The 17265-nt window shown below is 38.2% G+C and overlaps 1 protein-coding gene across 3 annotated transcripts in view; it reads right to left on the reverse strand.

Moving 5' to 3' along the window:
* The window catches only part of MRTFA (myocardin related transcription factor A), a 160468-nt gene extending 145792 nt beyond the window's left edge, over positions 1–14676 (reverse strand). Inside the window, exons 1-2 of one of the 3 annotated variants that reach the window (XM_034644540.1) lie at positions 14670–14676; positions 14405–14466 (exon numbers count right to left, since the gene is read on the reverse strand). In XM_034644540.1, coding sequence (XP_034500431.1) covers positions 14405–14466; position 14670 — 63 coding nt within the window. In that variant the 5' untranslated portion in view covers positions 14671–14676. Of the gene's footprint in view, positions 1–14404; positions 14578–14669 lie in introns of those variants that run through there. The other 2 variants (XM_034644539.1, XM_034644538.1) reach the window with 2 other exon arrangements.
* Positions 14677–17265: the final 2589 nt, after the last annotated feature.

Below are 17265 nucleotides of genomic sequence, written 5' to 3' on the forward strand. Positions count from 1 at the left end.
CTTTACTACCTCTGGCTGAATTACACACACTCAAGGCACAAAACATAATACAAAGAGAATACTGCAAGAAACTAGTCTTGCAACTCAAGGAAAGCAAAGGAAAGCACAGAAAAGCACAGCCCCAAAAGTTCTCCAACGTGGATCTTGAGACAGAGCATTTTGCAGAAAGTACTCAGGAAAGGACTGCTTATCTACATTTTTTCACCCCCACGGTGGTACATAATCATTTGTCAACTGCATAGTACTTTATTATATGTCAAGACTATTTTTATAATCACAATTCTGGAATTACTTATCACAATAACTGAGTATGACAGATTAAAATTTATTTTCCTTTTTCTAGGTATTCAGACTACAACAAATGGGAGAAAATCAGCATGGCAAAATAGAGAAAGACTTCCTTTGTCTCAAAACCCTGTCAAAAAGATGGCAGAATTGCTGAATTTTAGGGTTTGAGGAAACCTAGAATATCCAATGATTTCAGATGATGAAGAAAGTAAAAGCTCAGAAGAGTTATAAGCAATTTCCTCAAAGTCAGCAAATTAGTGGCAAAGGCAAGAGGAGAACCCTGGCCTCCTGACTTCCAATTCAGTATTTCCATACTAGCACATTCCATTTCTGTAAATAAATAATAAAATAGGTGAGAAAGATTCTGTGGTATTTGGTTCAGGACACTATCTTGTCCTTTCTCTTTTATTTATTTTTTTCTTAAGTTTTACTTAAGAATCTCTACACCCGACGTGGGGCTGGAACTCATGACCCCAAGATCAAGAGTTGCATGTTCTTCCAACTGAGCCAGCCAGGAATCCCAGTCTTTTAAAATGCCAAATCCTTCCTCATATTGGCTTACCAAAAAAAGTTACAACAAAATCCAGACCTGCTATCATTTCTGGCAATCTGAAAGGAAGAGCAGCTCAATAAAACAGGCCAGGCAATGCACTGGAATATTATAGCAGGATTGTACAGAGAGGAAATGAAACAGAGTTAAGAGATTCTGTTTAGGCCTCAATACTACTGAGCAAGAAAGTTCCCGGGTGTAACTTGTTCTAGATACCTGAGGTCAGTGATTATTATTTTAACTTTTTATTTTTAAATTTTTATTAAAATATTCTATAAACCTTTTTAAATCACATAGGCTAAATTTGTAGCAAAAAAACAACAGGGAGCATTTTAAACCATCATTTAGACAGCAGAAAGGAGGACAGCGCTGGATGGGAACAAAGCATGAGAGGAAACCCGGAGTACAATTAGGATGCTACTGGAGAAGTCCAAGAGAGAGGTGAGGGTGGCTTAGCCAAGGGCAATAGTGGAGCAGATAGTCAGAAATAGTCACACTTGCTTATCCCTGCGATGCAAAGATAGTTCAACATATGCAAACTATACAATATGATGGACTACATTAACAGAATGAAGGGTAAAAACCACATGATCATCTCGGGGTGCCTGGGTGGCTCAGTCAGTTAAAGCATCCAACTCTTGATTTTTGGCTCAGGATATGATCTCAGGGTCCTGGGATCCAGTCCCATGTCAGGCTCCCCAACCAGCAAGGAGTCTGCTTTTTCCCTCTCCCTCTGCCCCTCCCCCTGCTCACATACAGGCTCTCTCACTCTAAAAATAAATAAATAAACCTCTAAAAAGACCAAAAACGAACAAAGCAAAAAACCCACATGATCATCTCAATAGATGCAGAAAAAGCATCTGATGAAATCCAACACTCTTTCATGATAAAAACTCTCAACAACTAAGAATAAAAGGAAATGACCTCAACATAAAAAACACCATACACAAAAACCCATCACACTCTATGGTAAAATACTGAAGCTTTTCTACCAAGATCAATAACAAGTTAGTGATGCATACTCTCACCACTTTTACTTAACATACTGGAAGTCCTAACCAGAGCAATTCAGCAAGAGAAAATAAATAAATAAATAAATAAATAAATAAATAAATAGCATCCAAATCAGAAAGGAAGAAGCAAAATTGTCCCCGTTGCAGACACAACATGATCTTATACACAGAAAACCCCAAAGACTCTACAAAAAATACTGTCAGAACCAGTAAATGAATTCAGTAAAGTTACAGGATACAAAATCAACATATACTAATAAACGAACTGTCTAAAAAGGAATTTAGTAAAGGAATCCCATCTACAACAGCATCAGAAAGAATAAAATACTAAGGAAAAAATTTAAGGAAGTAGAAGACTTGTTCTCTGAAAACTGTAAAACCTTGATGAAAGAAATTAAAGACACAAATGAACGGAAAGTCATCCCATGTTTGTGGATTGGAAGACTTAATATTATTAAAATGTCCATACTACCCAAATCGATTAACAGATCAAACGAAATCCCTATCAAAATCCCAATAGTATTTCTCACAGAAACAGAAAAAAAAATCAAGTCTAAAATCCATATAAAACAAAAAATTCCATAGAGCCAAAACAATCTCGAAAAAGAACAAAGCTGGAGGCATTATATTTCCTGATTTCAAGAAAACTAGATATCCACATGCAAAAGAATGAATTTAGGAACGCCTGGGTGTCTCAGTCGGTTAAGCATCTGCCTTGGGTTCAGGTCATGATCCCAGGGTCCTGGGATATAGCCCTGCATTGGACTCCCGACTGGCACACTTTCTCTCTCTCAAATAAATAAATAAAATCTTAAATAAAAAGAAAGAAAGAAAGAAAAGAAAAACAAAAACAAGATCACCTTTAAAAAAAAAAAAAAATTTGGACCCTCATCTTACGCCGTACATCAAATCAAATCAAAGTGGATTAAAGACTTAAATGAAAGACCTGAAACTGTAAAACTCCTAGAAGAAAACATAGGGGGAAAGCTTCATGACATTAGTCATGGCAATGACTTCACAGATATGATACCAAAAGCACAGGTAACAAAAGCAAAAATAGACCAATTTGGACTATACCAAAGTAAAAAGCTTCTGCACAGGGGCGCCTGGGTGGCACAGTGGTTGGACATCTGCTTTCAGCTCACAGCATGATTCCGGCATTGTGGGATCGAGCCCCACATCAGGCTCCTCCGCTATGAGCCTGCTTCTTCCTCTCCCACTTCCCCTGCTTGTGTTCCCTCTCTTGCTGGCTGTCTCTATCTCTGTCGGATAAATAAATAAAATCTTAAAAAAAAAAAAAAAAGCTTCTGTACAGCAAAGGAAACAATAGAGGAAAAAGGCAAGCTACAGAATGAGAATAAAGTATTTGTAAACCACATATCTGATAAGGAGTTAATCACCAAAATATATTAGGAACTCCTACAACTCAATAGCAAAAAACCTAATAACCCAACATAAAAACAGGCAAAGGACTTGAATAGACAGTTCTCCAAAGAATAGCACAAACCACAACGAGTTATCACCTCATACCTGTAAGGATGTCTATTATCAAGAAAACGAAAGACAACAAATGCTGACAAGGATGTAGAGAAACTGGAACACTTGTACACTCTTGGTGGGAATGCAAAATGGTAGCTGTCGTGAAAACAGCATGGAATTTCCTCAAAAAAATTAAAAATAAAACTACTATATGGGGGCGCCTGGGTGGCACAGTGGTTAAGCGTCTGCCTTCGGCTCAGGGTGTGATCCCAGCGTTCTGGGATCGAGCCCCACATCAGGCTCCTCTGCTGTGAGCCTGCTTCTTCCTCTCCCACTCCCCCTGCTTGTGTTCCCTCTCTCGCTGGCTGTCTCTAGCTCTGTCAAATAAATAAATAAAATCTTAAAAAAAAAAAAAAAACTACTACTATATGATCCAGCAATCCCACTTCTGGGTATTTTTCCAAAATAAGTGAAGTCAGGATTTTGAAGAGGTAGTAGCACTACCATGTCTATGCAGCATTGCTCACAACAGGAAAGATGTGGAAACAACCTAATAAGATTAACGGATTTTAAAAAATGTGGTACATACAATGGAATATTATTCAGTGCTAAAAAAAGAAGGAAATCCTGCAATATGCAATAACACAGATGAACCTTAACACTTTATGCTAAGGAAAATAAGCCAGTCAGTCACAGAAGGACAAATACCACCACAAATACCACAGTTTCACTTATATGAGGTATCTAAAATTGTCAAACTTGGGCTCCTTACTGGCTCAGTTGAAGAGCATGTGTCTTGATCTGGGGGTCATAAAATCGAGCCCCACATTGAGTGTACGGATTACTACAAAAATAAACTTTTTTTTGAAAAGTTGTCAAATTCATAGTAGAAAAGGAAAAATGGTGGTTGCCAGGGGCTAGGGAGAAGATTAAAGAGGAAGCTACAAATCAATGGGTATAAAATTTCAGTTATGCAAGATGAATAAGTTCTAGAGATGTGCTGTACAACACTGTACATACAGATAACATTACTGTGTTGTACACTTAAAAATCTATTAAGAGGGCAGATCTCATCTTAAGTATTCTTATCATTATAAAATAAATTTTAAAAAGAAAACAAAAAGTCACAATTGGGATAAATTTTAAAGCTTGAGTTTGAATCTCATGAACATATATCCTACAGCAGTATTTTTCAAATTGCAATTTGTAATACACTGGTCACGTAATCAATTTAAGAGACCAAGATCAACATTTTGCAATTAAATAAAAACTATCAGATTGTACCACATGTAGTAAGGGTATTATTTCATAAAATTTTTGTTTCAGGTATCTATATACTTATTCATACAATTGGGTGCCAATATAAAATATGTCTCTAATTATGAGTCATAGCCAAAAAACCTTGAGAAACGTTGCCTAGAAGCTGAAATACTTATCTTCCCTACTTCATTAGGCTCAAGTGAAACAAGCTACAACAAGTTTAATTACATTTCTAATATAATCTTATTGATCTGCCAAAAAAATATATCATTTGGTCTTTGGAGGAAAAAAAAAATAATAATACAAGCAATATTCAAGCATCACTAGAATGCCAGGCATAAATTATGTTATTTCTACCAATCATGGAGATACACAGATTACTAAAGAAATAAAACAGCAATTTTTTTTAACCATCACACCATTTTAACCATTCAACTACTCCTAATTTTAGGGATTAAACACCACCAATGTATAGTCACTTTCTGAATTTTCAGGAAAATACTTTACTCTCTAAGTGAGAGAATATGGCCTAATTCTCCTTGAAGAGTACAGAGTATATACTACAGCTCTGAAATATTTCTTCAGAAAACTTCCTGCCTTAAGCAATAATCTTTTTTTTAATAACTGAGATAAAATAAAACTGTATCTACCAATTCACCAAGTCTTTAGGTTTAAGTAGCTCAGTCTCTAAGCAGTGTTACTGGCATGTGGGGTGGATAATTCTTTGTTTTGGACTGTTATCCTTGGTCCCTGACCACTAAATGCCAGTGGTGCATCCTCCCTCCTCCACAGTCACTGCGACAACCAAAAACGCCCCCATCGTTTCCAAATACCCTCTGGAGATACGCTACCTTTGCCATTAAGAACCACTGAAAAATTTAGCTGACGCTCTCCTTAGACCAACTGATTGCCACATAATGAATTGTGACCTCCAATTCAGGGTAGAGGTGTCAGTCATCTCAGTGCCTTGAATTTAACTATTTCCAAGGTAGCATGAAGACCATACGGTCTAAAGCAGACAGAATACTTGCCATTTTTTCCTAGCACAAGCAGTACCTGGGTATTATTTTTAAAATGGTATGCAGCAAATGTAAACATCCAAGAAATAAAAGGTTAACATATGGATTCTACATGTATTCTACATTAAATGTTTATCTCCATTTCCCCCAAGTTTCACAAAAAAAGGATAGGGCAGAGAGAATTATAGAAGAAATGTATATTCCCTCGAACAAAGTCTACAAGTACATTTATACATTTATGTACACATGCCTAGCGCACAGATTTAAGGGAAAAGTCATCAATAATACGTGACAAGTTTTATCAAATTGAAAAGAACATATAATACTTACTAAATACTTGTGACCACAAACAGTAGCCACTGCTTATTCAATCCTTGCAGCAAACTTATGAAGGCATTATTATTTTCCCCATTACACAGAGGAGAATACTGAGGTACAGAAAGGTTAAATAACCTGCTCAAGATCACCTTGTGATTAAGTGGCTAAGCCAGGGTTCAAACTCAGATTAACTCCAGAGCTCTCACTAAGAGCTGTACCTTTCAAGGCACACATAAGAAGATGGGAGAAGGAGATTTTAAAAGCAAAAAGAGGGGTGCCTGCATGGCTCAGTCAGTTGAGTATCCGACTCTTGATTTCAGCTCAGGGCATGATCTCAGGGTCAAGGGATTGAGCCCTGCTCTGTGCTGAGCATGGAATCTGCCTAAGATTCTCACTCCTTCCTCTGCCCCTCCCCCACCCAAAAAATAAATAAATAAATAAAAATAATAAATGGGAAAAATAAATAAAAGCAGGAAATAATTTGTCTGAAAACTATGAAAAATAGTAACACTCCACTACAGTGCAACTATGAAAAGGTTATCAACAAAAATTCCTATGACCCAAAAAAACTAGATTTTCATCCCAAGGCTCTTCCTCAATTATATTTAAACTCTGCACTTGAAAATTCACATTACGAAGAAGCTCAAATTAAAGGAACTGTGAACTCCATTTTGTACATATCACCTTGCACATAATACTCAACCTTTCAAAACTGTTAGCCTGTGTAGTTCGTTGCTTAGGCGGCATTTCTATTGTGATAACCATATGGTACTTCTGTACAAAAGATATTAAAAAAATCAGTATTACTCTAATCAATTATGTATTACAAAGGGGAAAAGGCACCTACACAATGGGCAAACCTGGCAGACAGGAACTTAACCAAACGTGAGATTTTACATCACCATTAATGAAACTACCATCATGGGCCTCCTGATGTTTAGCATTAAGACAGACAAAACATCCTGCCCACAATATTTATCCTGAAGCAACGCAAGAAGAAAAAGATATATTCAAATTGAAGGATGGTCTACAAAACAACTCATCTCTTAAAATGTCAACGTCATGAAAGACAACTCCCTTCCTAAAACCGGGCTTTAGAAACTGTTTTGTGGGGGGGGGGGGCGCCTGGGTGGCTGAGCAGTTAAGCGTCTGCCTTCGGCTCAGGGCGTGATCCTAGCGTTATGGGATCGGGCCCCACATGAGGCTCCTTCGCTAGGAGCCTGCTTCTCCCTCTCCCACTCCCCCTGCTTGTGTTCCCTCTCTCGCTAGCTGTCTCTATCTCTGTCAAATGAATAAATAAAATCTTTAAAAGAAAAAAAAAGAAAGAAAAGAAACTGTTTTGGGGGTAAAAGACAGGACAACTAAATGCAATGTAATTCTTGACTGAATTCTAGATTTCAAAGCTTTAAAGTAAGGTTTAAAAGACATTATTTAGGGGCGCCTGGGTGGCACAGCGGTTAAGCGTCTGCCTTCAGCTCAGGGCATGATCCCGGCATTACGGGATCGAGCCCCACATTAGGCTCCTCTGCTATGAGCCTGCTTCTTCCTCTCCCACTCCCCCTGCTTGTGTTCCCTCTCTCGCTGGCTGTCTCTATCTCTGTCAAATAAATAAATAAAATCTTTAAAAAAAAAAAAAGACATTATTTAAAACCAAGGAAATATACAATATAGATGGTATATTAGATGACAATATGTTAACACTAAAGTTGATGAGTGTAAAACTGTACTGTGGTTGTGTAGGAGAAATCTCCTTATTCTCTGAAAATGGATGCCAAAATAATTAGGAATAAAGTGTCATGATGTCTGCAAGTAACTCTTAAATGTTTCAATGTATGCATGTGTATGTGGAAAGAGAACACAAAAATGGGCAACATGTTCAAAATTGATGAATTTAGTCAAAAGGGTATATGGGTGACCACTGTATCATTCTTTACATGTTTCTGAAGGTTTAAATGTCATCAAAATAAAAGGTTGGGGCAGAAAATAATACAAGACACAAAAGTTAGGAATCTCAATGTAAGTATTACCCAGGGATTAAGGCAGAATAACAGAATCATTCTCTTTGGTGAGGCGCCTGGGTGGTGCAGTCAGTTGAGCGCCTGACTCTTGGTTTCTCTTGATTTCGGCTCAGGTCGGTGATCTCAGGGTCGTGAGATCAAGCCCTGCATTGGGCTCCCCGCTCAGCGAGAAGTAAGCTTTAGATTCTCTCTCTCTCTCCTTCTCTCTCTGCCCCTCTGCCCCCACACTCGTGCTCTCTCTCCCTCTCTCTAAAATAAATACATAAATCTTAAAAAAAAAATCATTCTCTTTGGTAAATGTAGAAAAAGAAAAGAAACAAGTCAAGAAGCAGAAGTCATGGAGCAAGAGAGGGCTTCAGACCAGTGTGACTCAAACCTCTATCTTCCTATCCTTATAACCCCAAGGACAAATATCCTACTGGCAAGAACCAAGTAAGCAAAGCTCTGTATGCAGAAACAATGAGTATTCGCTCACCCACCAATATTTATTAAATATCTATGCGTCAGACTCCATGGCAGCAGCACAGCAGAATAAATAAGAACACAGACTCTGGAATCAGAGTGTGCAGGTTCAAATCCCGGCACTACCAAATCCCAGCTCTACCATTTGCTATCTGTGTAACTTTTAGCAAATTACTCAATCTCTCTGTGCTTTAATATCTTCGTTTTTAAAGGTTAGATAATAACAGTACCTAATTTAAAGGGTTGTTATGGGGGCACCTGGGTGGCGCAGTCGTTAAGCGTCTGCCTTCGGCTCAGGGCGTGATCCCACCGTTCTGGGATCCAGCCCCACATCAGGCTCCTCCGCTATGAGCCTGCTTCTTCCTCTCCCACTCCCCCTGCTTCTGTTCCCTCTCTCGCTGGCTGTCTCTATCTCTTCAAATAAATAAAAAATAAAATCTTTAAAAAAAAAGGGTTATTATAAAGATGAGATGACATAGCAAATGTAAAATGCAGGGTGCTGGGGTGGCTCAGTGGGCTCAGTAGGGAGTCTGCTTCTCCCTCTCCTTCTGCCTCTCCCCCCCAGCTTGTGCTCTCTCTCAAATAAATAAAATCTTAAAAAAATAAAAATAAAAAGCTCTTGTATTATTCTTGGTTTCCTTCTTATTACTTTTTTTTTAAGGGAATCATTTACCTGGTTATTTCTCTCTGTGTATATATACAAGATTAGATATTTGTTAATTGGAGAATTCTTCTCTGTACATGAATGTTCAGATGACTGGTAAATAAGGTAAATGAATATTCTAGTACACCTGAACTTTTAAAAGGTTTTTTTTTTTATTTTTTTTAAATTTTTTTATTTATTTATTTTTCAGAGAGAGAGCACAAGCAGGGGGAGTGGCAGGCAGAGAAAAGCAGGCTCCCTGCAGAGCAAGGAGCCCAATGTGGGACTCAATTCTAGGACCCTAGGATCATGACCTGAGCCAAAGGCAGCCGCTTAACTGACTGAGCCACCCAGGAGTCCCTTAACTTTTGAAAGGTTTTTTTAAGATTTTATTTTTAAGTAATCTCTACACCCAACATGGGGCTTGAACTTATAACTCTGAGATCCAGAGTGGAATGCTCTACCGATGGAGCAAGCCAGGCGTCCCGAACTTTTAAGAGTTTTGTTGGAGAATTAGGTCTCTATTTCAGCATAGTAAACTATTCTAAAACTCAGCAGCTTAAAACAATAAACATTATCTCATGTAGTTTTTGTGGCTCAGGAATATGGGAGCAGTTTAACTGAGTGATTCTGGCTATAAGGTTGCACTCATAATGTTTGCTGGGACCCTGGTTATCTGAAGGCTTGACTGGGGCTGGAGGATCCATTTCTAAGCTTACTCACATGGCTGTTGGCAGCAGGCCATGGTTTCTCACTGGCTATTGCTGGAGGCCTCAGTTCCTAACCAGATGGACCTCTACATAGGATTGCTTGAGCGCTGTCATGACATAGCAACTGGCTTCCCTCTAGAGCTTTCTGTCTCTATGGATTTGCCTGTTCTAGACAATTCATATAAATGGAATCATACAATATGTGCCCTTGTGAGTGGCTTCTTTCACTCAGCGTCATGTTTTCAAGGCTCACCTATGTTGTAGCAGGTGTCAGAAGTTCATTCTTTTTTAAAGACGAATAATATTTCATTGTATGGATATACCACATTTTAAAAATCCATGTATCAGTTAATGGACATTTGGGTTATTTCTACTCTTTGGCTTTTACAAATAATGCTGCAATGACCATTTGTGCACACGTTTTTGTGTGGATGCATGTTTTCGTATTTCTTAGGTACGTACCTAAGGGTTGAAGCCTGCATAGTTTGTTTGTTTGGTTTTTTTTTAAGATTTTATTTATTCGACAGAGAGAGACACAGCAAGAGAGGGAACACAAGCAGGGGGAATGAGAGGGGGAGAACCAGGGAGCCCGATGCGGGGCTCGATCCCAGGACCCTGGGATCATGACCTGAGCCAAAAGCAGATGCTTAACGACTAGGCCACCCAGGTGCCCCTGAAGCCTGTATAATTTTATCCCCCTGTATGACTGCAGTAGAATTCTAACTAGACTTGTCACCTCTTTAATTTGCCTTTCACTTTGCTATCCAAGTGATCTTTCTGACATGGAGATTTAATCACATCTTATCTCTATTTCTGTGTTTTCAGTGGCTCCTTGTAGCTTTCAGGAAAAAGTCCAAACTCAGCTTATCACACAAGCCATTTATGATCTGGCTCCTGCCTTCCTTTAAGTTTTTCCTGCCATACTTTTCATTCTTGTTCACTTAACCTCAACTGATGTCATGCTTTTGCCCATTAAGGTTTTCATGTTTCTACCATTGTCTCGAATGGTTTATCACTCTCTTTGAATGGGAAAGAACTACTTACGCTTTAGAAATCAGCTCTGTTCCCATTTGTGATAAACTTTATTACCTTTAATTAATTTTAAGATTTTATTTATTTGAGAGAGAGAGAGACAGTGCACAAGCAGGGGGGAGGAGCAGAGGGAGAGGGAGAAGCAGAAGCAGACTCCCCACTGAGCAGGGAGCCTGATGCAGGGCTAAATCCCAGGACCCTGGGATCATGACCTGAGCTGAAGGCAGACAATTAACCAAATGAGCCAGGCACCCCAATACAAGGCCTTTTATTGCAAGGCCTGAAGCATTATAAAGTTTTTCAAGGAAAAAAAAAAACTTCAAATAAAAGCTAAAGCCACTCTTCAAGAAAGGTTACACTTTTTGGGTGGCTCAGTTGGTTAAGCAACTGCCTTCAGCTGAGGTCATGATCCCAGGGTCCTGGGATTGAGCCCCACATCGAGCTCCCTGCTCTGCATGGGAGCCTGATTCTCCCTCTCCCTCTGCCTGCCGCTTCCCCTGCTTGTGCTCTCTCTGTGTCAAATAAATAAAATCTTTAAAAAAAAAAAAAAGAATTTTAAAAAAAGGTTACACTTCTTAAAAGTGGTAAGAAAATGGAATAAAGGTGACAAAACGGTAAATGTTTGACCTGCAATAAGCAACTAATATAAAAATAAGGGGGGGAATAAGCAATGGGAAAGCTTTGTAGGAAGAAGATTAAATCTGATGCAGAACTTAGCAAAATTTGTAGAGGACACATAAAGCTAGAAAGTAGTGTTTACACGGGATCTTTTTTTAAATTCAATTAATTAACATATAGTGTATTAGTTTCAGAGCTAGAGGTCAGTGATTCATCAGTCTCATATAATACCTAGTGCCCATTACATCCCATGCCTCCTTCATGTCCATCCCCCAGTTACCCTATCCCCCCACCCTGCTTCCCTCCAGCAACCCTCAGTTTGTTTCCTATAATTAAGAGTCTTACAAGGGATCTTTTGGGGGAGCTGGGACTGTAACACTTGAGTGTAGTAACAGTTGCACAACTCTACAAATTTACTAAAAATCATTGTACACGTCAAACAGGCAAATTTTGCACTATATAAATCACATATCAATAAGGCTGTTTCTTAAAAAGTGGTATTTGTTTGCTGAAGCAAGAAGGGAGAATTTCATTATTAGAGTTTCTCTGACTGAAGAAAGGAAGCAGCAAAGAGATAAAGTACAATAATTCATTCTACAGACAGGAAAATAAAAATGAAAATTGCCACAGATTCAGAAATATTAATGTTTCCATTTCAGCCCAATAAAGGACAGTACTGTGTCACTGGGTTCCTCTCTACAACCTTGCTAAGACCACAAAAGCTTACTATCTTAAGAGTAAAAAGACAATAGATTTGGAGACGTTAAATGTGGAATCAGAAGGAATACTCTGACTTAATTTCCTATCACCTAGGAGAGATGTAACAATTTATTCTGATCCACATTACTGCATATGCCTGAGATGTAGCAATGGTACCTCCTATCAGAGAAGAATTTCAAGAGGAAATTTAAAAGCAGAAAATCAAATCTAGAATCATCTTAAAAGAATGTATGACAATTTCTTTACCAGCAAGATGACAACAGTCAATTCCCTCAGCCAGCAAAACATCCAAATGGGGGATTTTTTGGTATTTTTGGAGAAGATTAATTTGCATTGGTTCAGGGGCTTTTGCAGAAGCTGCCCAAGACAACAGCACTATATTTTACTTACCCATGTGCAACTACAGAGATCAAGCGAAACTGCACTTATAAACAACCACAATTCACATTTGCTTTGAGCTATGAAAATATTTACCTACTATGACCTCCCCTGCACCAACTTCAGCAAAGCCTGGGTCGAGTCTCAACTTCCCAAAACAGCACAGGTGTCTCTAATTTCAGACCTGCTAGTCTCCTTTTCTGCCTTTGGCTAAATCAGTACCAAGTCTGTTTTTATTTTCTAGATAAAAACAAAAACAAAAAATTCCACTAACTCATGTAGGTATTTTTTTTCTTCATAAAAGGTTCTAGCAGACATAAATGAAGTACATGTATCAATATCTAATTCTTCTTCCTCTAAATGGCTACAATAAAGGTCAAAATAGCTCAAGGTGGTGATATCCATGATGTTATCCACTCAGACTTGAAAAAGTATAATATCGATGAGCTTTATATATTTCAATAAAAGAATAACATGCCTAATACCATTTACAGTAGCATGCCTAATCCTTAGAAGGCGTTCAGTAAATTTTAGTTTCTTTCCTTTCTATTAATTCTTACAGTATTTCCATAAAATAGTTTCTGTTTATTACTACCCCAATAAAAAGCAGGAAAACAGAAAGAAGAGAATTTCCTGACTGACCACCCAGACCAGACCCTGACATTTAGGTCTCTAGATGATAATGAAGGGGATTCATCTGCAGAAGTTAAACTTTCATCAACCCTCCTTACCACCCTTCCTAGGCAGTAGTGTCAATTCCAAGGACCATGGTTCCCTTTCCTACAGAAAATAGCTCAGTGGGGCACCTGGCTGGCTTTGTTGGTAGAGCATGCAACTCCTGATCTCAGGGTTGTGAGTTCAAGTCCTACACTGGACATAAAGCTTACTTAAAAAAAGAAAAAGGTAACTCAACTGTTTTTCCTTGTAGCAATGTATTTATGGTTACTGTTCTTTGTGACTGAGAGCAAGCTGTCTCCAGATCTTTTACTGTTCTACGTGCAGGTGCAACAAGAGTCCAAGGCTGTCATCAACCCACAGAACCCTATATTCAAGTTCATAGGATTCTTTGTTGGGGGGATTGTAGGGAGTAGTGTTTTTTTTTTTTTGGCTATCAACTTTATTCTCTGTGTGCTGCAAGTTTCTTGCACCAGTGAGCAACGGGTACCTAAGACCACAGAAAACTAGAACCACGTGAGCTAGTACTACCTTACTTTGACAGGAAATGTTCTGACAGAAATAGGTTTGCAGAGCTGTGTGAAGCTGTCATCTATAGCTTTTTGTGGGCATCTGACACAAGACAGATATAACAGCCCAAGCCATATCTGGTGTACTTTTGTTTAGCCCAGAGCTTAAGATAGGAACACAAGCATGTTGTGTCAAATCAAACTCTAATGGTTGCAGATAGACAGATTCTGTCATCAGTAACAAAATTTGTAATTGCCATGATGGCCTGGCTACTGTCAAAACAGGCCCTTTGTTGCATTTAGTCTACCATTCACATAAGCTACTGAATGTTAGAGTGATCAGAAGAATTAGTTAGCCTGTCACTAGCCATTATCCCAAACTGGTTAACATAATGGCTCTAATACAAGACTTCTGCCTTCCACGGACTGGATCATGGTTTGTACACGCATGTGTGTGAATTCATGGTTCTGTTCTATAACCACCAAAATTTTTAACTGGTTGTGCTGGTTCTTGGCATTCAATAAAGTCTAACAAGATACTAGACGTAGTCCACAACATTAGATAAACAATGATGACAGACCATCATGGGGCTATGAGAGTGCTTCCCTAAACAATAATCAAATCTGATCTACTCTAGTTCAGTAGAACTGAAAATACTAACAAAACAGCTTAGGAAAGGAGCAGGAAAAAGTAAATAAACCTGGGACCTACCTTGTTTACAACTCCCACAGACAGATGAAATTCAATTCCATGCCAACCATACCCCTCGATCACTAAAATACAAACAGAAAAATAAAAGTTCATGCAATATAAGCAGTTCTTCCAGTTCCTAAAGGGCATTTGGTTTCAAAGGTATGAAGCTGTTTGTCTCCTTTCTATCTTCTTCATGCCTACAACAGTGGTTGAGCTCTGTCACCCGCAAAAAGACCCAAATAGGTGGAGTTAAATAATAGCTGACACTTGACTGAGCACTTACTATATATGCTAGGCACTGTTCTAAGCGCTTAAATGTACTAACTGAATTTCAACAACCCTATGAGATAATTACTCTAATGAAGTGATTTTATATCCAAATCACAACTGACCTATACCTTTGAAAATTGCCCTTACTGGTGTTAAGAAATGGCTTTTAAATAAATGTAGGTGATCTCAACCACTGTAGCTGGGCTGTCTCAATGGCTGATATATCTACAAATGTTCCACATTCATCCACTCATTATGTATTTCTTGAGTCCCCACAACGTGCTGAGCACTATACCAGGTGCTAAAGAGGATTCATCCTCTGTCCTTTAGGATAAACTAGTTGGGGAGAACAGACTATACTACAAGAAATAGTTCAAGAAATGGAATGCCCTTTCATGAGGTACACTCTTGTACAATCATTCAGTAAAATTAGTAAGCTTTGAGAAAAGGGGAGGAAAGCTTCACATAAAAGCTGGGCCTTTAAAAATAGGTACATCAGCAAAGAGTGGAGAAAGGCTTTTCAGGCAAGGAAATGAGAACAAAAACATGGTGGCTGGGACAGACACTGCATATCTGAGGTCTTTCATAATCTGATCCCACCTAGTCACTGATCTCCCTCCCCTTCCCCACTAGCTGTACCAAACTTCTTACTTCTGGGACATACAATCCTTGACAGTTCCACTGTTTTTCTACTGCATAAAATGCTCTTCCCCCTCTTTCCCTGGTAGGTAACATTAACTAATCTTAGTATACAGTACGCACTCAATACAATATAGCCAATTAGAAATAATTTTTATTATTAAAGATCCAACTGAAATATTTTTCTAAAGCCTTTTCCAACTCCCCAGAGTTAATCTACTCGCCTCTCCACCACGCTCACATGGCATTTGTCCATTTTTCCATTAGACCACTAAAACATTTTATCGTCCCCAGGTTTCCTTTCTTCTTTTTCTCTTACTTGTCTGAACAGAAACCATCTTTCATACAACTCAATGTGCCCTAAGAGCTAACACAGTGTCTGGCGCATAACAGGTGCCCATTATGTTCTTGCTGACTGAAATACCAATTGACTCAAATTTACAAAATAAATAATAGGATTCCTCTAAAATGTCAGCTCCCTTAGTACATTAAAATGATTCAGTTTGTCAAAATCTAATGCACTTTTACATTTTTATGACTACACCTGCCACATAATTATGCCAACAATTCAGGTACAAAAAGTCAAAGTGGTTTCTCTAAAAACTACCAGGCTCACTAGTTTTTGCTTGACAACAAAATGAGGTCCTCATTCATGCCAGGTGAGACAGAAGAAATTAACTGAATTGATAATTTAGATATTGTGGCTGGAGACCATACTCACTGAAATAGTGCCACAGCTTCGTATGCAGTCTGTATGTTTCAATAGGTGTTTATATTGGCTTCAGTCATGGATCGTACAGGTTACAAATTTAGAAGTCCAATCATAAACCCAAGATTTATTTATAGAAACTTTCCATATGGTAGGAGTTTAAGAAGTAAAACAGCAGCCTTTTTGCCTGCCGAAAGCAGAGCACCAAAGGAATAAACCCTCTCCTGACTCTGCTCTTGGCACTGTTTAAAGCAAAGGAAGAAATGTGCAGGGCAAGCAAGAGCCTTACTGAAAATCAGTCACCCAGGGCAACGGGCATTTTGAATGTCTGTGCTATTCAAGGCTTAAATATTAATTTTATACATGCCCATGTTCATTTAAAGCACAACTTGCGGTTTGGAACTTAAAAAATGTTCTAATGTGCTAGTTTGTCCGCATATTAATGGAGTCAGCCAGGTTTTAACATGCCAAACTTAAAATACTCTCTAAATCATTATGCAAAGGTATGAACTCAATCCTTTATTCTCAGGAAAAGGCACTTAGGGGAGAAAGACGAAAGCGGTAGTATTTCAAGGAAAGCCATAACAGAAAAAGTCAACTCCTACAGAGTGATGAGTTATCTTTTAAAAACAGATGAACAGAAAGGAGATAAAAGATAATGACAAATTACTTACAATTATTAATATCAAAATGAGATCCAGGATTTTTAGTTCAATGTTGTCAGAGAACGTATTTTGAAACTGATTTCTACACAAGACCATCTTATAAAAAGGTTGTTTTAGTCACTCACTGACTCAGCCTCTTTAGAATCCAAGTCTTATGTTACACTGAAATGAGTTATATTTTTATGTGAAGAGTATTATAAGCAAAGTTTTTCTAATCTTTTATATTACTGGCTTTAGAGAAATGCCAATAAAACCTAGAATGACTAAAACTTTATAACTAAACCTTGGAAGCTTACACATCCAGTCCCTTCATTCTCAGTTGAGAAACCAGAGTAGAAGAGCTTCAGTGACTAGATAACAGAAACACTCGGGCCAGAATCTGATCACTAGTCCAGTGTATTTATCCTACTACACACTATAGAACACACTGCTTTATTAAGACAGAAAATGTTTTGGAAATTACAACAGAAGAAAAATTTAAATACCTACACTCTTTCCCTAACTTTTGAAAAGAATTTAAAAATTAGATGTGTGTGCCCTGAAGTTTTGGAAAGGCTGTTCCTTAAAAATTTAGGCATTAGAAAATTCTAACAGTT

This window comes from Ailuropoda melanoleuca, chromosome 15, assembly GCF_002007445.2.
Source record: "Ailuropoda melanoleuca isolate Jingjing chromosome 15, ASM200744v2, whole genome shotgun sequence".
In the NCBI taxonomy this organism is placed as follows: Eukaryota; Metazoa; Chordata; class Mammalia; order Carnivora; family Ursidae; genus Ailuropoda; species Ailuropoda melanoleuca.